General features: G+C 44.3%; 2 protein-coding genes across 2 annotated transcripts; one reads left to right on the top strand and one right to left on the bottom strand.

Annotated features, from left to right (window-relative positions):
* The first annotated feature begins 4,188 nt into the window (after positions 1–4,188).
* LOC117852637 (aluminum-activated malate transporter 9) lies at positions 4,189–8,072 on the top strand. Its single transcript, XM_034734818.2, has 6 exons — positions 4,189–4,678; positions 5,967–6,104; positions 6,215–6,484; positions 6,695–6,831; positions 6,911–7,057; positions 7,136–8,072. The coding sequence occupies exons 1-6, from the start codon at positions 4,309–4,311 to the stop codon at positions 7,850–7,852; spliced, it is 1,779 nt and encodes a 592-aa protein (XP_034590709.1). The 5' UTR covers positions 4,189–4,308; the 3' UTR covers positions 7,853–8,072.
* Positions 8,073–8,321: 249 nt separating this feature from the next.
* On the bottom strand, positions 8,322–12,350 carry LOC117852638 (aspartyl protease APCB1). Its single transcript, XM_034734819.2, has 9 exons — positions 11,677–12,350; positions 10,697–10,814; positions 10,260–10,465; positions 9,921–10,160; positions 9,459–9,603; positions 9,305–9,387; positions 9,059–9,170; positions 8,868–8,940; positions 8,322–8,784 (listed from the first exon to the last, which is right to left on the bottom strand). Exons 1-9 carry the CDS (start codon positions 12,189–12,191, stop codon positions 8,642–8,644), a joined length of 1,635 nt encoding a protein of 544 aa, XP_034590710.1. The 5' UTR covers positions 12,192–12,350; the 3' UTR covers positions 8,322–8,641.
* Positions 12,351–13,518: the final 1,168 nt, after the last annotated feature.

Below are 13,518 nucleotides of genomic sequence, written 5' to 3'. Positions count from 1 at the left end.
GATAAGAAGGATGAAGAGGAAATCAGCCCATGAAGTGTATAATAACCAACCTAGTACGAATCGTGCTTGTAAATATTCGTTTTCTATTTGAATTAGGGATAGAGTTCTAGTCAGTTAAGGAGTCATCTGTACGGGGCTATAAATAGCTACCTTTGTAAATCTGTAATCATCAACAAATCAATACAACCAACTACTATTTCCTCGTACTTACTTTCAAGCAGGCGACTTCGCCAAATACTTTCTCCTTTTTCACGAGTTCGTACGGGTTGGCAGGGCTGCATCAACTTGATCTCCGGTCGATCTTGTAAGTTCCGTTTACCGAGTAAATTCTAAGCTTTAACTTCGGGCGCATCGCTGTCGTTTCGTTTAGATTTATTCACTAGTTATCGATATTTACTAGAATCATAGGTTTTACCTGTCTTTCTAGTTTTATCACCAATTATCCAGCTAGGAATCGGCGGTTTCGGCTTTCTTTACATTCTTCTATTAAATTCACTTATTTTACATATAGCCGATTAGATCTATTCCTAGTGTTGTTACTATAGCATTGTGTCGATTACTCCAGTAATTTCTTGTCTACACGGCTACAGTGATCGGCTGCTTCATAGCCGATTTCTTTATTACGGCAAATCGGCCGATTCGCTGATAAGCTCTCTCGAGATCGGAAATTTTAGCCGATCGTGATTTCCGGACCTGACACGTATTCTTCCTTGCCAATCAACAGGTCAAATTGGATGGCACGCCGCGCGAACCGCACCAGGGCAATCACCCGAACAGGAGTTAAGCAGATTCTCCCGGGTCGTGTGTCGGACGCTGGGGATTCGGTTGACCGATTTCTAGCGCCAACACCATGCAAAAATCTGTTCGGGTGAGATTTTATGCAAAAATCAGTTCTTGTTTAATAATGACATTGTCGGCGGGTACGAAGTGTAAGATTTAGAAACTTGTCCAAACAACTAAAGTGAAATAAATGAAAGCATTATCTAAGCATTGATCAAAGGATTACAAGCGAGAGGAATTACTGGAAGCGCTTTAAAAGTTTCACCCCCCTTACTCAATTGACCAAAGTACCCAAAAATAGTGAAACAAGGAGAGACAAGAATGGAGCATCAGATGAAACTATAGTCAATGACCATAAAAAAGATGAATGTTGAAACTGAAAAGGTTGAGAAACCTAATGGTAACCAGCACCATTACATTAATTCCTTTGTTGATAACCAAAAATACAACATAATTCTTCAAATACATTACGCAACATCATCTAATGGAATGTTAAGAACTCTCCTCTTGACGAACGTCCCTTGGTTGTGATCGCAGCATAAGTATGGAGCGTCTTCTTTGGCTAACAGGATGCTTGGTCAACCTCGACTGAAAATGGAGGAAGATCATCGAACTGATCATAATCTTCTAAAATGTTGGTCTTGTCCTCAACTCTTCCCTAGAAGAACTATGTGGCGCTTTGGCTGATCATCTGACTTATTAACACCCTTCAATTCCTTATTGGTTTGCTTGTCATGTCCTTCACGTAGAAAACTTGAGTCACGTCATTGGCTAGGACGAATGGTTCATCTATGTATCCAATCTTGTTGAGGTCCACTATTGTCATCTATAGTTGTCTGTCGTTACGCCTCCTCCAGTAAGTTTCACCCATTGGCACTGAAACAGAGGAATTTTTAAAGGTCCATAGTCGAGTTCCCATATCTCCTCAATGAGACCATAGTATCTATCTTTTTTTCCATTGTTGTCTATTGCATCAATACGAACACCACTATTTTAGTTTGTGCTCTTTTGGTATTGGGCTCTGGTGTAAAATGTGTACCCTTTTATCTTGTATCCTTCAAATATCGATACTGAGATAGATGGACCCCTAGCCAGCCATGCTAGTTGTTCTTCAATCGTGTCATCACCTATCAGTCGTTGCCACAACTAAGAGGCGAAAGTGTCAATGTGATAACGTGTAATCCAGGCCTCAGTCTTTGCTTGGTTTGAGTACCGTACATTAGCCCTGTGCTCCTCCATATATGGAGCGACCAGGGATAATTGCTGCAGAATCATGAAGTGTGCTTTACAAAATGTATCCTTATCGATGTCCATTCAAGCTTTCCTTCCTAGTGTGCCCTTTCCCTTCAGTCTCCTCTCATAGCATGATACAGGGACTCCAATCGAACTTAGGTCATCCATAAAGTTAACACAAAACTCAATGACCTCCTTTGTTCCATATCCCTTTGCGATGCTTCCTTTCTGACAGGCACGGTTATGAAAATATTTCTTCAGAATTGCCATAAACCTCTCGAAAGGGAACATATTGTGTAGAAATACAGGACCGAGGATAAAAATCTCTTCAACAAGGTGGACTAGAAGGTGGGTCATGATATTAAAGAAGGAAGGTGGGAAGACCATCTCAAAGCTGACAAGGCATTGCACATGTCATTCTGTAGATTTAGTAGATTGTTTGGATGGATTGCCTTCTGAGAAATCATGTTGAGGAATGCACATAGCTTCACGATTGCCATTCTCACATTCTTTGGAAGAATACCCCTTAGTGCAACAGGCAACAATTGTATCATCAGGACATGGCAATCATGGGCCTTTAGATTTATGATTTTCTTCTGTTTAAAATGTATTAATGCCTTTATATTCGAAGAGTAGTCCGATGGAAGCTTGATACTATTCAAGTACTCAAACATACTTTCCTTCTCTTCCTTGCTAAGAGTGTAACTGGTAGGATGCAAGTAATGTCCATTATCTCTCTTTTTTTGATGTAGGGCATCTCATTGTTTCATACGTTTCAAGTCTCGACGTGCTTCACAAATACTAAGTATAAAACTTAGTCTAAAAATCACAAATTACTCTAGCTCTAAAGTATAAAACTTAGTATACTAACCATGTATCAATGGAGGATGAAGTTTCTAACCTTTAGAACACTTGAATGAGTGAAATCCTCAATAAATGGTCACAAATTTGGCAAAACCTCCTCCTATTTCACCATGGATAGGGTGAAGCTCGAGCTGGAGGATCTGGCTCAGATTGGAGGAAGAAGGAGGATATTTATAGAAACGAAATTAGTACTGGTTGGAGGCAACAACCGGTACTAAAGGGGTGCCCTCTAGTATCGGTTGTTGCCCCTAACCAGTACTAGAGGGGAGGTGCCACACTAGTACCGGGTTGGGACAGCAACCAGTACTAGAGGGTATCCCGTACCGGTTGTGGCCACCAATCGGTACTAGAGGGTGGGTAGCGCATTAGTACCGGTTGTTGCCCCAAACCGGTACTAAAGAGGTCCCTATAGGCACCATCCGTTGCATCCGGTACTAATGTTAGCATTAGTATCGGATCCAAATCTAACCGGTACAAAGTCTCGGGACGAGAGGTCATATTTCTAGTATTGTGTAATGATCACATCATATATACCTATATCTAACCAGATACGATGGTAAGTTGCTACATCATAAATGATCATGAACAATCCGAATCTTGTATATGCGTATCTTTTCTCATGATCCGTACCCAATTGTTTTATTTGATCTACATATATAAGAGCCACATGAGTAAGTCGACATTTTGCAACAAGTGTATAGCGTGTCCATGCATCGCTGGTTTGGTCTTCCTCTTTCCTTGAGAATTGTGTAGGGAGATTAAGGTTATACCTCACAAACTAATTTGATAACAAAATTTTTATGATTTTCGCTAACCACACCTGACCTAGTGTGGGCGGGCCAACACCTACCGAGCTCAGATCGGGCCCATAGGCCGGGCCGGGCTGGGCTCAAAATGCTCAAGTCTGTTCACAAATGACTCCGAAAACATAGCACAGTAACAAGTGTTTTTATTGTCAGAAAAGACTCCTTCCTTTGAAAGTATCAGTGAGGTGGGCCTAAACTCCAACCACTCCAAGCCCAAGATCGAAAACGGGAAACAGAAGCCCATTTCTTCCCTCTCGCTTTCTCTTCCATAGCCCCGAGGGCCCCCGATGGGATCTGTTGGCTGACGTCTGACGATGCTCCGCGGATGGGCGCGGATGGCCATCCGCCATAAACCGCCAACTCCTCGGCAAGGCGGAAAACGAGAGCGGACCGCGACGCTCCGTCCACTTACGGCCACCGCGGGCACGATCAGGGCACGCAGGAACAGCGCAGGCCCCCAAGCACCAGCCAACCTCGAGCGCAGGCCAGAGCAAGAAACACGCCGTTCCCGACCATTCCCACTTTCCCAGTGCGATTCGCTCCGCATCTCCCACAGGGCCCACCGCCCGATCCCCAAGAACCCTGCTGAAACCTTCCGCCGATCCGCCCCCGCCCGGCGCCCCCCATGGCCGCCGCGCGGCCGCCGACGCCGCCGCAGCTGGGTTCGCTGTGGTCGACGTTGGAGGACCAGCGCGGCTCCACGGTTGCGCTGCTCTCCTCCACCTCCGGGGAGGAGAGGGAGCAGCAGCCCAAGGAGAGGCTTTTCCGGCGGGCCGTCGCCGCCGTGGCACGCTGGTGGGGGGTCGCGTGCGGTGCCGTGTCGGAGCTCTGGGCGTTCGCGCGGGCCGACCCGCGGAAAGCCGTGTTCGCGGCCAAGGTCGGGCTCGCGCTCGCGCTCATCACGCTGCTCGTCTTCCTCCGGGAGCCGCACGACATCGTGAGCCATTCCGTCTGGGCCATCCTCACCGTTGTCGTCGTCTTCGAGTTCAGCATCGGTGAGCGCTGCCTTCCCCTTCCGTCCTCTCTGGGTTTCATACCATTTGGGTTCAAAGTCTCAGCCTTTCTATGCTTAGTTTGATGTTCAGTCTTCTTGAAATCTCTTCATTTTCTCAAATCTCTCGCGTGCCGTTATCTCCTTTTAGGATCCTTGTGCTGCTGTTTTCTCAGTTCCGACACATCAGTTCTTGGACCATGGCCATGTTAATTAGGGGTGAATGAACATTTCCACCCAGTGTTCATCTGATATGCAGATCAGTAACTGCCATTGCACTCAAAATCAGGCGGGCCTGGCTGCTTAAAGCGTTATTACGAGATCTTTCTTCTTTTAGGCAATGATACTAGAGATGTTAACTGTTAAGTTTTTACTCCCAGCAATGTGCAACACGGGGCTGCTTTTAGGGGACCAAGTGAATTAGTTACTCCGTGCAGAGCAAGGATCACATTCCATTAGGCCCATCTGTTGAACGTGCCCCACAGCTTTTGACATTGCTGAAGACCAGCCGCTTTTTGACATTGCTGAAGACCCGGTGATAGAGCCACTTTTTGCAATTGCTGAAGACCTGGTGGTAGATGGATTAAGAAATTGGTGCTTGCATAGTTTAGCTGTTGGCTGGCAGATTTGATTACTAACCTGTGTGCAGCTGTGCACTGGAATGTGTAACTTTAGAACCATATTTATATTGGTGATGGACCACCACATCTTAAAAATTTAAGCCAGATGTTTCTTGAGACATCTTCAAACAATCTTACCTTAAATTTAATCCAGATGGTTCTCTGAAACGTTATCGTTATCTAGTTATCTATAATTGCTTATTAAAGTATGGGTATCACTAAATTTACTTGGAAACCCTTTTGTCTAGGTCTAATATAAGAACTTAGAGAATAATGGCCACTCGTATTGGCTAAAGAAATTAATTCTATTTGCAAGAAAAGGTAACATTGGTTGTTAAATGGCAAATGGTGTAAGCATCATTTCTGTGGTGCAGAAAGTTAAAAACATAGAGAAATGGTAGTTTAGGTACATGGATTTAAATAAGTATAACTCTTATTAATTATGAGGGGAGAGTTTTGATTTGATGTTAAGGAACCAGTCTATTTTGATACCTTTAATTTTTGTCACTAGCCTGTTAGGTGCTTTTTTTTCTTTGTGTTTTTGTCTTAATGCTGTTACTTAGACCCGTAAACAGAAAAGTTTCAACTTAGAGAACATGGATCCAGTGGCTGGGAAACCAGCAAAGTCATGTGTTCCTATTCTGTAATTGATTTGAATCAGTGTTAATGCAGGTGCAACCTTAAGCAAAGGGTTTAATCGTGGATTGGGGACACTAACTGCAGGAGCTCTTGCTCTAGCGGTTGCAGAATTGTCCAAAAACCTGGGAAAATTAGAGGAAGTGATTCTTATAACGAGCATCATTGTTGTTGGTGAGCACTGAGGCATTCTGATCTGAGAGCAATCCATTTCTTTTTTTTTTCTCAAGGGGACCTATGAATATATCTAACATGCAGCTTCCCTTGATGATTTGTATTGGTAGCCTTTGTCACAACTTTGACAAAGCTGCATCCGAAGATGAAGCCATATGAGTATGGATTCCGTGTGTTCTTGTTGACATTCTGTTATGTTATGGTCTCTGGGTACAACACTGGGAAGTTCACTGATACAGCTACAAGCAGATTTATACTGATTGCCATTGGTGCTGCTGTCAGTCTTGGAATCAATATAGGTATTTACCCAATCTGGGCAGGAGAGGATTTGCACAACCTGATATCAAAAAATTTCACTGGTGTTGCCAAATCCTTGGAAGGTATGACCCTGCACCCAGCAGTCTGCTCACAATTTAGAGTATTTCACATGTTGCCTTATTTCATGCACTGGCAGAGTTAAAATATGATTTGTGGTGTCATTGGTCAAATGGCTATAGATTATAGATGCGTCTGATTTGTTAATTTTCTTGCCAAATTAATGATATCAAGTTCTTGTATGCATGATGCCCTTTTTTGGACATTTGCTCTAGGTTGTGTTGATGGATATCTGAAATGCATGGAATATGAAAGGATTCCTTCAAAAATACTTGTGTACCAAGCATCTGATGATCCTCTATATAGCGGGTACAGGGCAGCTGTTGAGGCATCTGCACAGGAGGAAACCCTGGTTTGTACTTGCTCTACATTCAACTGTTCTACCTAGATTATTTGGTGAATTTTGATTAGGCCCTTTTGAGTGTTTTCAGCTTGGTTTTGCTGTATGGGAACCACCCCATGGTCCTTATAAAACAATGAACTATCCTTGGAGGAGTTTCACCAAAGTTGGTGGAGCATTGAGGCACTGTTCCTTTGCAGTCATGGCGTTGCATGGTTGCATTCTTTCGGAAATTCAGGTTTGTTTATTTAATGTAAACAACAAAACTGTTAGGTTCCCACATCTATTTCCTAAACAAATATATTATTGAATTTAGGCACCTCCAGAGAGCAGAAGGGTTTTTGCTGCAGAGATTCAGAAAGTGGGTCAGGAAGGTGCTAAAGCGTTGCGCGAGCTTGGAAACAGAGTTAAGACGATGACCAAGTTGAGTTCTATAGATATTCTATTAGAGGTCCACATGGCAGCTGAAGAGTTGCAAAAAAAGATTGATGAAAAGTCATACCTTCTGGTGAATACTGAAAGGTGGGATGCTAGCAAGCAGGCTCAAGGAATCAAAGAAGTCCTTAATGGCACCAATACTGTGGGAAAAGGAAACAGGAACAGAGAAAACAAGAATGATGGCACCAGTGCTGTGGAAAAAGAAAGCAAGGATGAAGGGGTGGAAACTACCATTGTTGATCAGACTTTATTGCATCAATCAAAGAGCTTTCTTGGTAACTCATTTCTAAGAAGATATGATTCAACGTCAACAATGGATGGTTTTAAGCTGTCTTGGCCTGCTCAAAGATCATTCAATCCAAACGTGCCACTTGAAGATGAGGACTCCAAAACATACGAAAGTGCAAGCGCTTTGTCCTTGGCCACATTTGCCTCACTTCTGATTGAGTTTGTTGCCCGACTACAGAATGTTGTTAACGCATTCGAAGAGTTGAGTCAGGAGGCTAACTTTAAGGATCCTGTGGAGGAGCCTACTACAGTTAGCACAAGTGATGGTGGGTATTTCGATAAAATACGCAAATTGGTAGGATTCTAGATTTGACACTGATGATGACACTGCAAGGTTTCAGATGGCCTTGCAATCCTTTTTTGGCATCCAATTTTGTTTTTAAAAGAATTTTGGGGTACGGAATGTACACTAAAACTTGTAATTGCTGATCTATGCATCCGCTGTATTGTGTTTTTAGCGCCCTGTAAATAATATTAAACCTGGCTGATTGCACGTATGTATATCTTACGTGAAGCTTTTGTTTCAAGTATGTTTTGTGAATTCTGTTTTTTTTTCTTGTTCTCGGAGTACTTTGCTCCTAAGTTGTGATCATGCTTTGTTTTTGCTAGAAATTTTGATCTTTCATGTTGCTTTGATTTCTTTTACTTTGTGCAAAGTTGTGATTGCCCTTAAACGTATATTGATGAAAATTGTATGAAGAGACTTGCGAATTAAAATTCTTGTCACAGTATTCCATCAACAAAAATCTGCTGATGAAACTGAAAGCGGTCAGAAATGTCTAAACTGCTGTCGATTATTCCTTGATATGCTTCACCACTTTAGTCTTACACAAAGTGAGTGAGATATACCTTACAACATACATAGAATACAGGCTTCTGCTTCTTTCGACTATATACAGACCGAGCAAAAATATGAAGTACATGATGCTAGCTATGCTTTATCTACCTTTCCTTTCTCTTTCTCCCTATCTCATAATCATTTTCCCTATCTAGTAATTACATTCCTTCACACGATTACATCAGAATTTGGACGCAGAATTGCACGTCCATAAGAACAGGCGCGGTCAGACGATCTCAGGTAGTATGTGTGTAATGTTTACAAAAGTTGGTTGTGCAATACTTTCCTCAGGAAGAAAGGAATTCTGCTTTGTTCGCTTGGGTCGGTGCAGTCTGAATCAATCCATCCTAGCTGATTCTCATCATTGTCATAGGCAATCAACTTTCCACGAAGAGAAACATCTGCAAGAAATAGGAGGGAAGGATAAATTTAGAAGGAATGAATTGGGCAGTGGAAATTTAACAAGAAAATGAACACTGAATACCTCCAACTATTATAACTGAATCATAACCGATCGCTGTCCCATCGAGCACCCCCAGGCAGACATTGCCCTTATCCTGAAATGAATCCCAGGGAAAACATGATGATGTACTTCAAAGAGGAAATGGGGTATTCAGCTTTAATCAGATGCCTGACAGAGTGACATTGCATAAGAACCATAGGATAGGAACCTACACTGACGATCAAGTAATCTTCAGGACGAATGTTGAAAGTTCTGGAGAAGAAAAATTGTTTCTTGAATTGCAGACTCAAGGGCTTGAAAAAATGTTTCACATCATCCACAGACCTGAAGAAAACATACATAAAAAATCCAAGAAAAGAACAGAGGTTTATTTATCTGGAATAATATGCTTGTCGATTTAATGTCCTAGCTGACAATTTAGCAAAAAAAAATCTATTAATATATTTTCATCATGTTACCTCACTGAAAAATCAGCTTTCATACAGAAAGGCAGCGTTTTATCTGAGTCATCGTGTACAAATCTCGGAGATGCACCATTCAGCTGTTAAATTTCAAGAAAACGTAAGGAACACAGAATTGACCTGTTCCGTGATTCCATGGATTCACACTCACCGCAGCAATCAGGTTTAAATACACTTCGTGTGGGAAATATGTATGTGTGGACCCACTGTCAAAGATCACTTGAGTCAACTTCCCCTGCACATTGAGCTGCTGATCCCCGTGGTTTACTTGCTGGAGTTGGGCTCTGCGTACATTACTGAAACTCACAAAAATGGAAAAGAGTTTCAGTTATATATCCATCTAACTTTCGTGATGTGAAATTTATATAATGGTGTATACATGTGCTATTTTGGTTCACAGTAATATTGGAGAGAGTAAAGCAATACAGCAGAGCAGTTAGGCAATATTTTCCCTTTGTGGTTGTTCCATGAGTGACAAGAATTGGTAAGATTTTTGAAGATATGCTGCAAACACAGAATATCGCATTGACTAAAAATGATGCATGACATCCAAGGGAAGAATGATAGCCACATGCACACGGAATTAGTTCTCCATAGAACAGATGGAACTTACTCTGCTGGACCATTTCGGACAGGAACCCATGTCATTCCCCATCTAGGAATGTAATCATCACCAAGAAACAAATAACCACCACTACTGGGATCTGTCGTCATACAGTGACCGAAAACATTGGAAATAATCCCTCGGCTGGCTAGCTGTGTAGGAAGGCTTATTTCCCGGCTGCCCAGGCCTAGCACTCCATCAGTATTTTCTAGTGTGTCCAAAATGTTTCCTCTCTGATCATATCCACACCTGCATATGAATACACAAATGGAAGTCAGTGTGCTAGAAGAAATCATCACTATACATGTCATGAATCATGATATTATCTTTTGGAAGGTTGACTCATACCCAAACACGATGTCTAGATTTTCCCTTTCACCGTCTTCACTGATGAGTTGCATATTATCCCTCACATAAACGCCCATAGAGGAGCTTCTGTCAGCATAGTTGATATCGTAGTTGCACTGATTTGGGTCGCGTTGAACTCGTTCACAAAGTGGATCACTGGCAGGAACTATGTTGGCTTGTGCGGGCCTATATGGAGAATGAGCTCCCTGCAACAGCATTGAATGTTAATTACAGTAATTAATGAACTTGAGACCATTTTGCTAGAAAAAAGAGAAACACAGGAGGAACTATCTAATTTTGATTTGAAGGAGAATGGGGACCTTGAGCCCTTGACCTCAAGTCCTCAACCACTAGGGCCACATGGATGTTACCAATTAGGCTCATCATGCAACAATAAAACATTGCAAAACGAAGCATGTAGCTGACATGGTGTGTACCTTTGCACAGCTTCTGGATGGCGTGTCGCACTGGATCCATGTTATGTCGCTGCCAGTATCAACATCAACAAAATAACCCCTTGGAGGATTGCCAATTGACACAGTCGTGTAGTATAGCCTGCAGGGTAAGGGCAGAAAATTCAGGAAGGAAAAGCGGTGGCATATTAACAGCGTAGTGAAAATGACATATTGATGATTTGACATGTAAACAAGAAAGGGGATCTGAATCATCAAATGGTTATGTTCAATCGCTGGCAAAAGTGTTGACTTCATCAAGGTCATCACGTAGGTCTCTCCCTCCCTCTAATTTATTCATATTTAATTGTTAACCTAAAAAGCTAAACACAATTGTATATCTAAATATAGACAACTTTGAGAAACTAGACCCTACTACTCCCAAATGATTGAAAGAGCTGCAATTTTGTATGATGGTCAAACTTCCAATTCTGTCCGACACGGCTAGAGTACAAACTCTGCAACTAGTAGTAAACAAATCATAGTAGCAACTACTCCCCGAATACAAACAGCAGTGCTATTACTTGTTCTTCTAAAAATCAACTGGTGGATCCCCCACAAAAACATGCCAAACTGAAATGAAAAAAAAAACAGACATGAAAATGAACAAAAAATCGTCAAAAATTGTACACAAATGTGCGCAGTTACGAGGCAGCGGACTCCAAATCGTCAGAAATTGTACAGAAACGCGCGCAATTGGAGGCGATGAACTGGCAAACTCAAAACCACCGAAAAATCATCAAAAACGATAAACCCAAAAACCGATGCAAACAACGCCGCATTCAAGCGTGACGTCGCAGAAAAAAGGAGAACACAAACCTGATCCCCCCACAAAACCAGCAAAAGGAACCAACTATTTCGCTCCCCGAAATCCCAAGAAGTCGTTCGAGAACAGGATCGCAAATGGAGCAAGCCGATAGACAAAATTACGGAACCGAAGAAATAGTCGCAGCAGCTGTACGCACCCGGTCGAGAACACATTGCCGGTGGACGGGAACGCCGCGGCCGTCAGATTCTCCGCCGCGCCGCCGCTGGCCCGCTTCCTGGCCTCCCCGCCGCCGCGGTGCGGCTTCGGGTACAGCGGCAGCAGGAAGGACTTGCGTCCTCCCCGGTCCTCTCCCTCCTCCTCCTCCTCGCTCGCCCCCAGGAGCCGCCACGCCGCGCCGGCGGCGTCCCCGTCCGTGTACAGGCAGACGTACCCCGCCGCGGCCAGCGCCGCGAGCGCCAGCACCGCCACCGTCGCGCGCCACAGCGTGAACGACTGCCCCCGCGGCCGTGGCCGCTCCTCGTCTGAGCCGACGGCGCCGGCGTGGTCCAAGAGCGCGGCCCGCAGGCCGTTCCCGGATGAAGCAGGCAAGGCCGAGCCCGGGCCGTCCGGGACCGTGATCAGGACAGCGCCGAAGGGACGCTGCGAACTCCGCTGCCGATCCCCATCCTCCTGCACCGGTCGCCCCGACGGCGGCGACGGAGCGCCGGTCATGTCGCTGCGGCTGGAGAGGAGGCGGACGGAGGAGCAGGCTGGCTTGGCTGGCGAACCGGTCGCGAGAGAGAAGGCAACGCTACTGCGAGTGCGAGGGAGAGGGAGGGAGGCGATGGTTTGTTTCGCGGCCTGGGTTTGGTATATTACTGGCCCGCCCCCCGAGTCCCGACGCCGGCTGCGGCTGCCGCTGGCGGGTGGCGCGCCCGGTTTGACTTCGCGCGGCTGCCTGCGGGGTGGTGGAGGGGTAGAACGGGGATTTCCGCGCGCGGTTGGGTTCCCCTTCCCCCGGACCCGGACCGCGCGAGACAGAGGTAGCCATAGCCGAAACCCGAAAGGTTGTGCTGGCTGCCTCGTGTCAGCTTCCGCCTCGGCTGCACTTCGGCTATGGCATTGGCATGTAGTTGGTGGCACAGGGCTCTAGTCGATAATGGCGTTTCCTGTATCAGAGCATTGTAATTTGCTAGCTCCAATTTCGTAGCATCTAGTTTGTGGGCAAACAAAGGACGAGTTGCAGCGTGGATCATTTGGTTTTTCACCTCTTTGTTGGTAGAAAGTCAATGTCATGTGCCAAATTTACAATCATCTTTTTAGAAATCAAGGTTTCCAGCTTCGCAAATCTTTCTTGTCAAATCATGCAAAGCGAGCGCATAATCCAAATGGTTGGCTGGTTGCGTTGTCAGCTCTCGTCTTTCCCGTGGATATTAGTAACAAAACAAACATTTCACCAAAAAACAATTAGTGAGAAAAAAAAAAGTTAGCGCAAGTAATGTGTGAAGCTAAACTAATGCAGTTGAGACTTGGGAAAGGCACTGCCTGATTGCTGGCGTCACCTGGGGATGATTTGCAGATTAAGCAAAGATGCTACCACCAATCCATTAGCGTGAGCAGCATCCACTCTATTTTCTTGGATGCTAGCTAGGTAGCTTGACGGCGCCCTAACAACTACTACAGCAGCAAGAGGTAATTTCTTATATACTTTCAGTCCCCTGCAGTTGAAAAAAAACAAATTAAACAAACTACAAATATTTGAGTGACTAGTAATTTCCATTTACGAATCTCGCCCATGATATGCATCACCAACGACTCTCAATCACCCTGCTGATGCTGGCCTTTCTATATGCGATGCAACTGGTTAATCTGCCACTTTTTGTCGGTACCTGACACTCCCAGGCATCCAGAGGAAATGTATTTCCACGTGTACATGCGACCAGGGGCGGATCCAGAACGGAGCTGCACCCCGGGCTAAGCTGTTGAATCACACCTAAAATAGCCTAATTTTGTTTCCTAAGCCTCATTTTGTTAGGCTAAACAGCACATAGGTTAAAGG

Source organism: Setaria viridis, chromosome 4, assembly GCF_005286985.2.
Source record: "Setaria viridis chromosome 4, Setaria_viridis_v4.0, whole genome shotgun sequence".
NCBI classification, from domain to species: domain Eukaryota; kingdom Viridiplantae; phylum Streptophyta; class Magnoliopsida; order Poales; family Poaceae; genus Setaria; species Setaria viridis.
The sequence above is the reverse complement of the archived record's forward strand: the minus strand, read 5'-3'. Positions and strand labels throughout refer to the sequence as shown.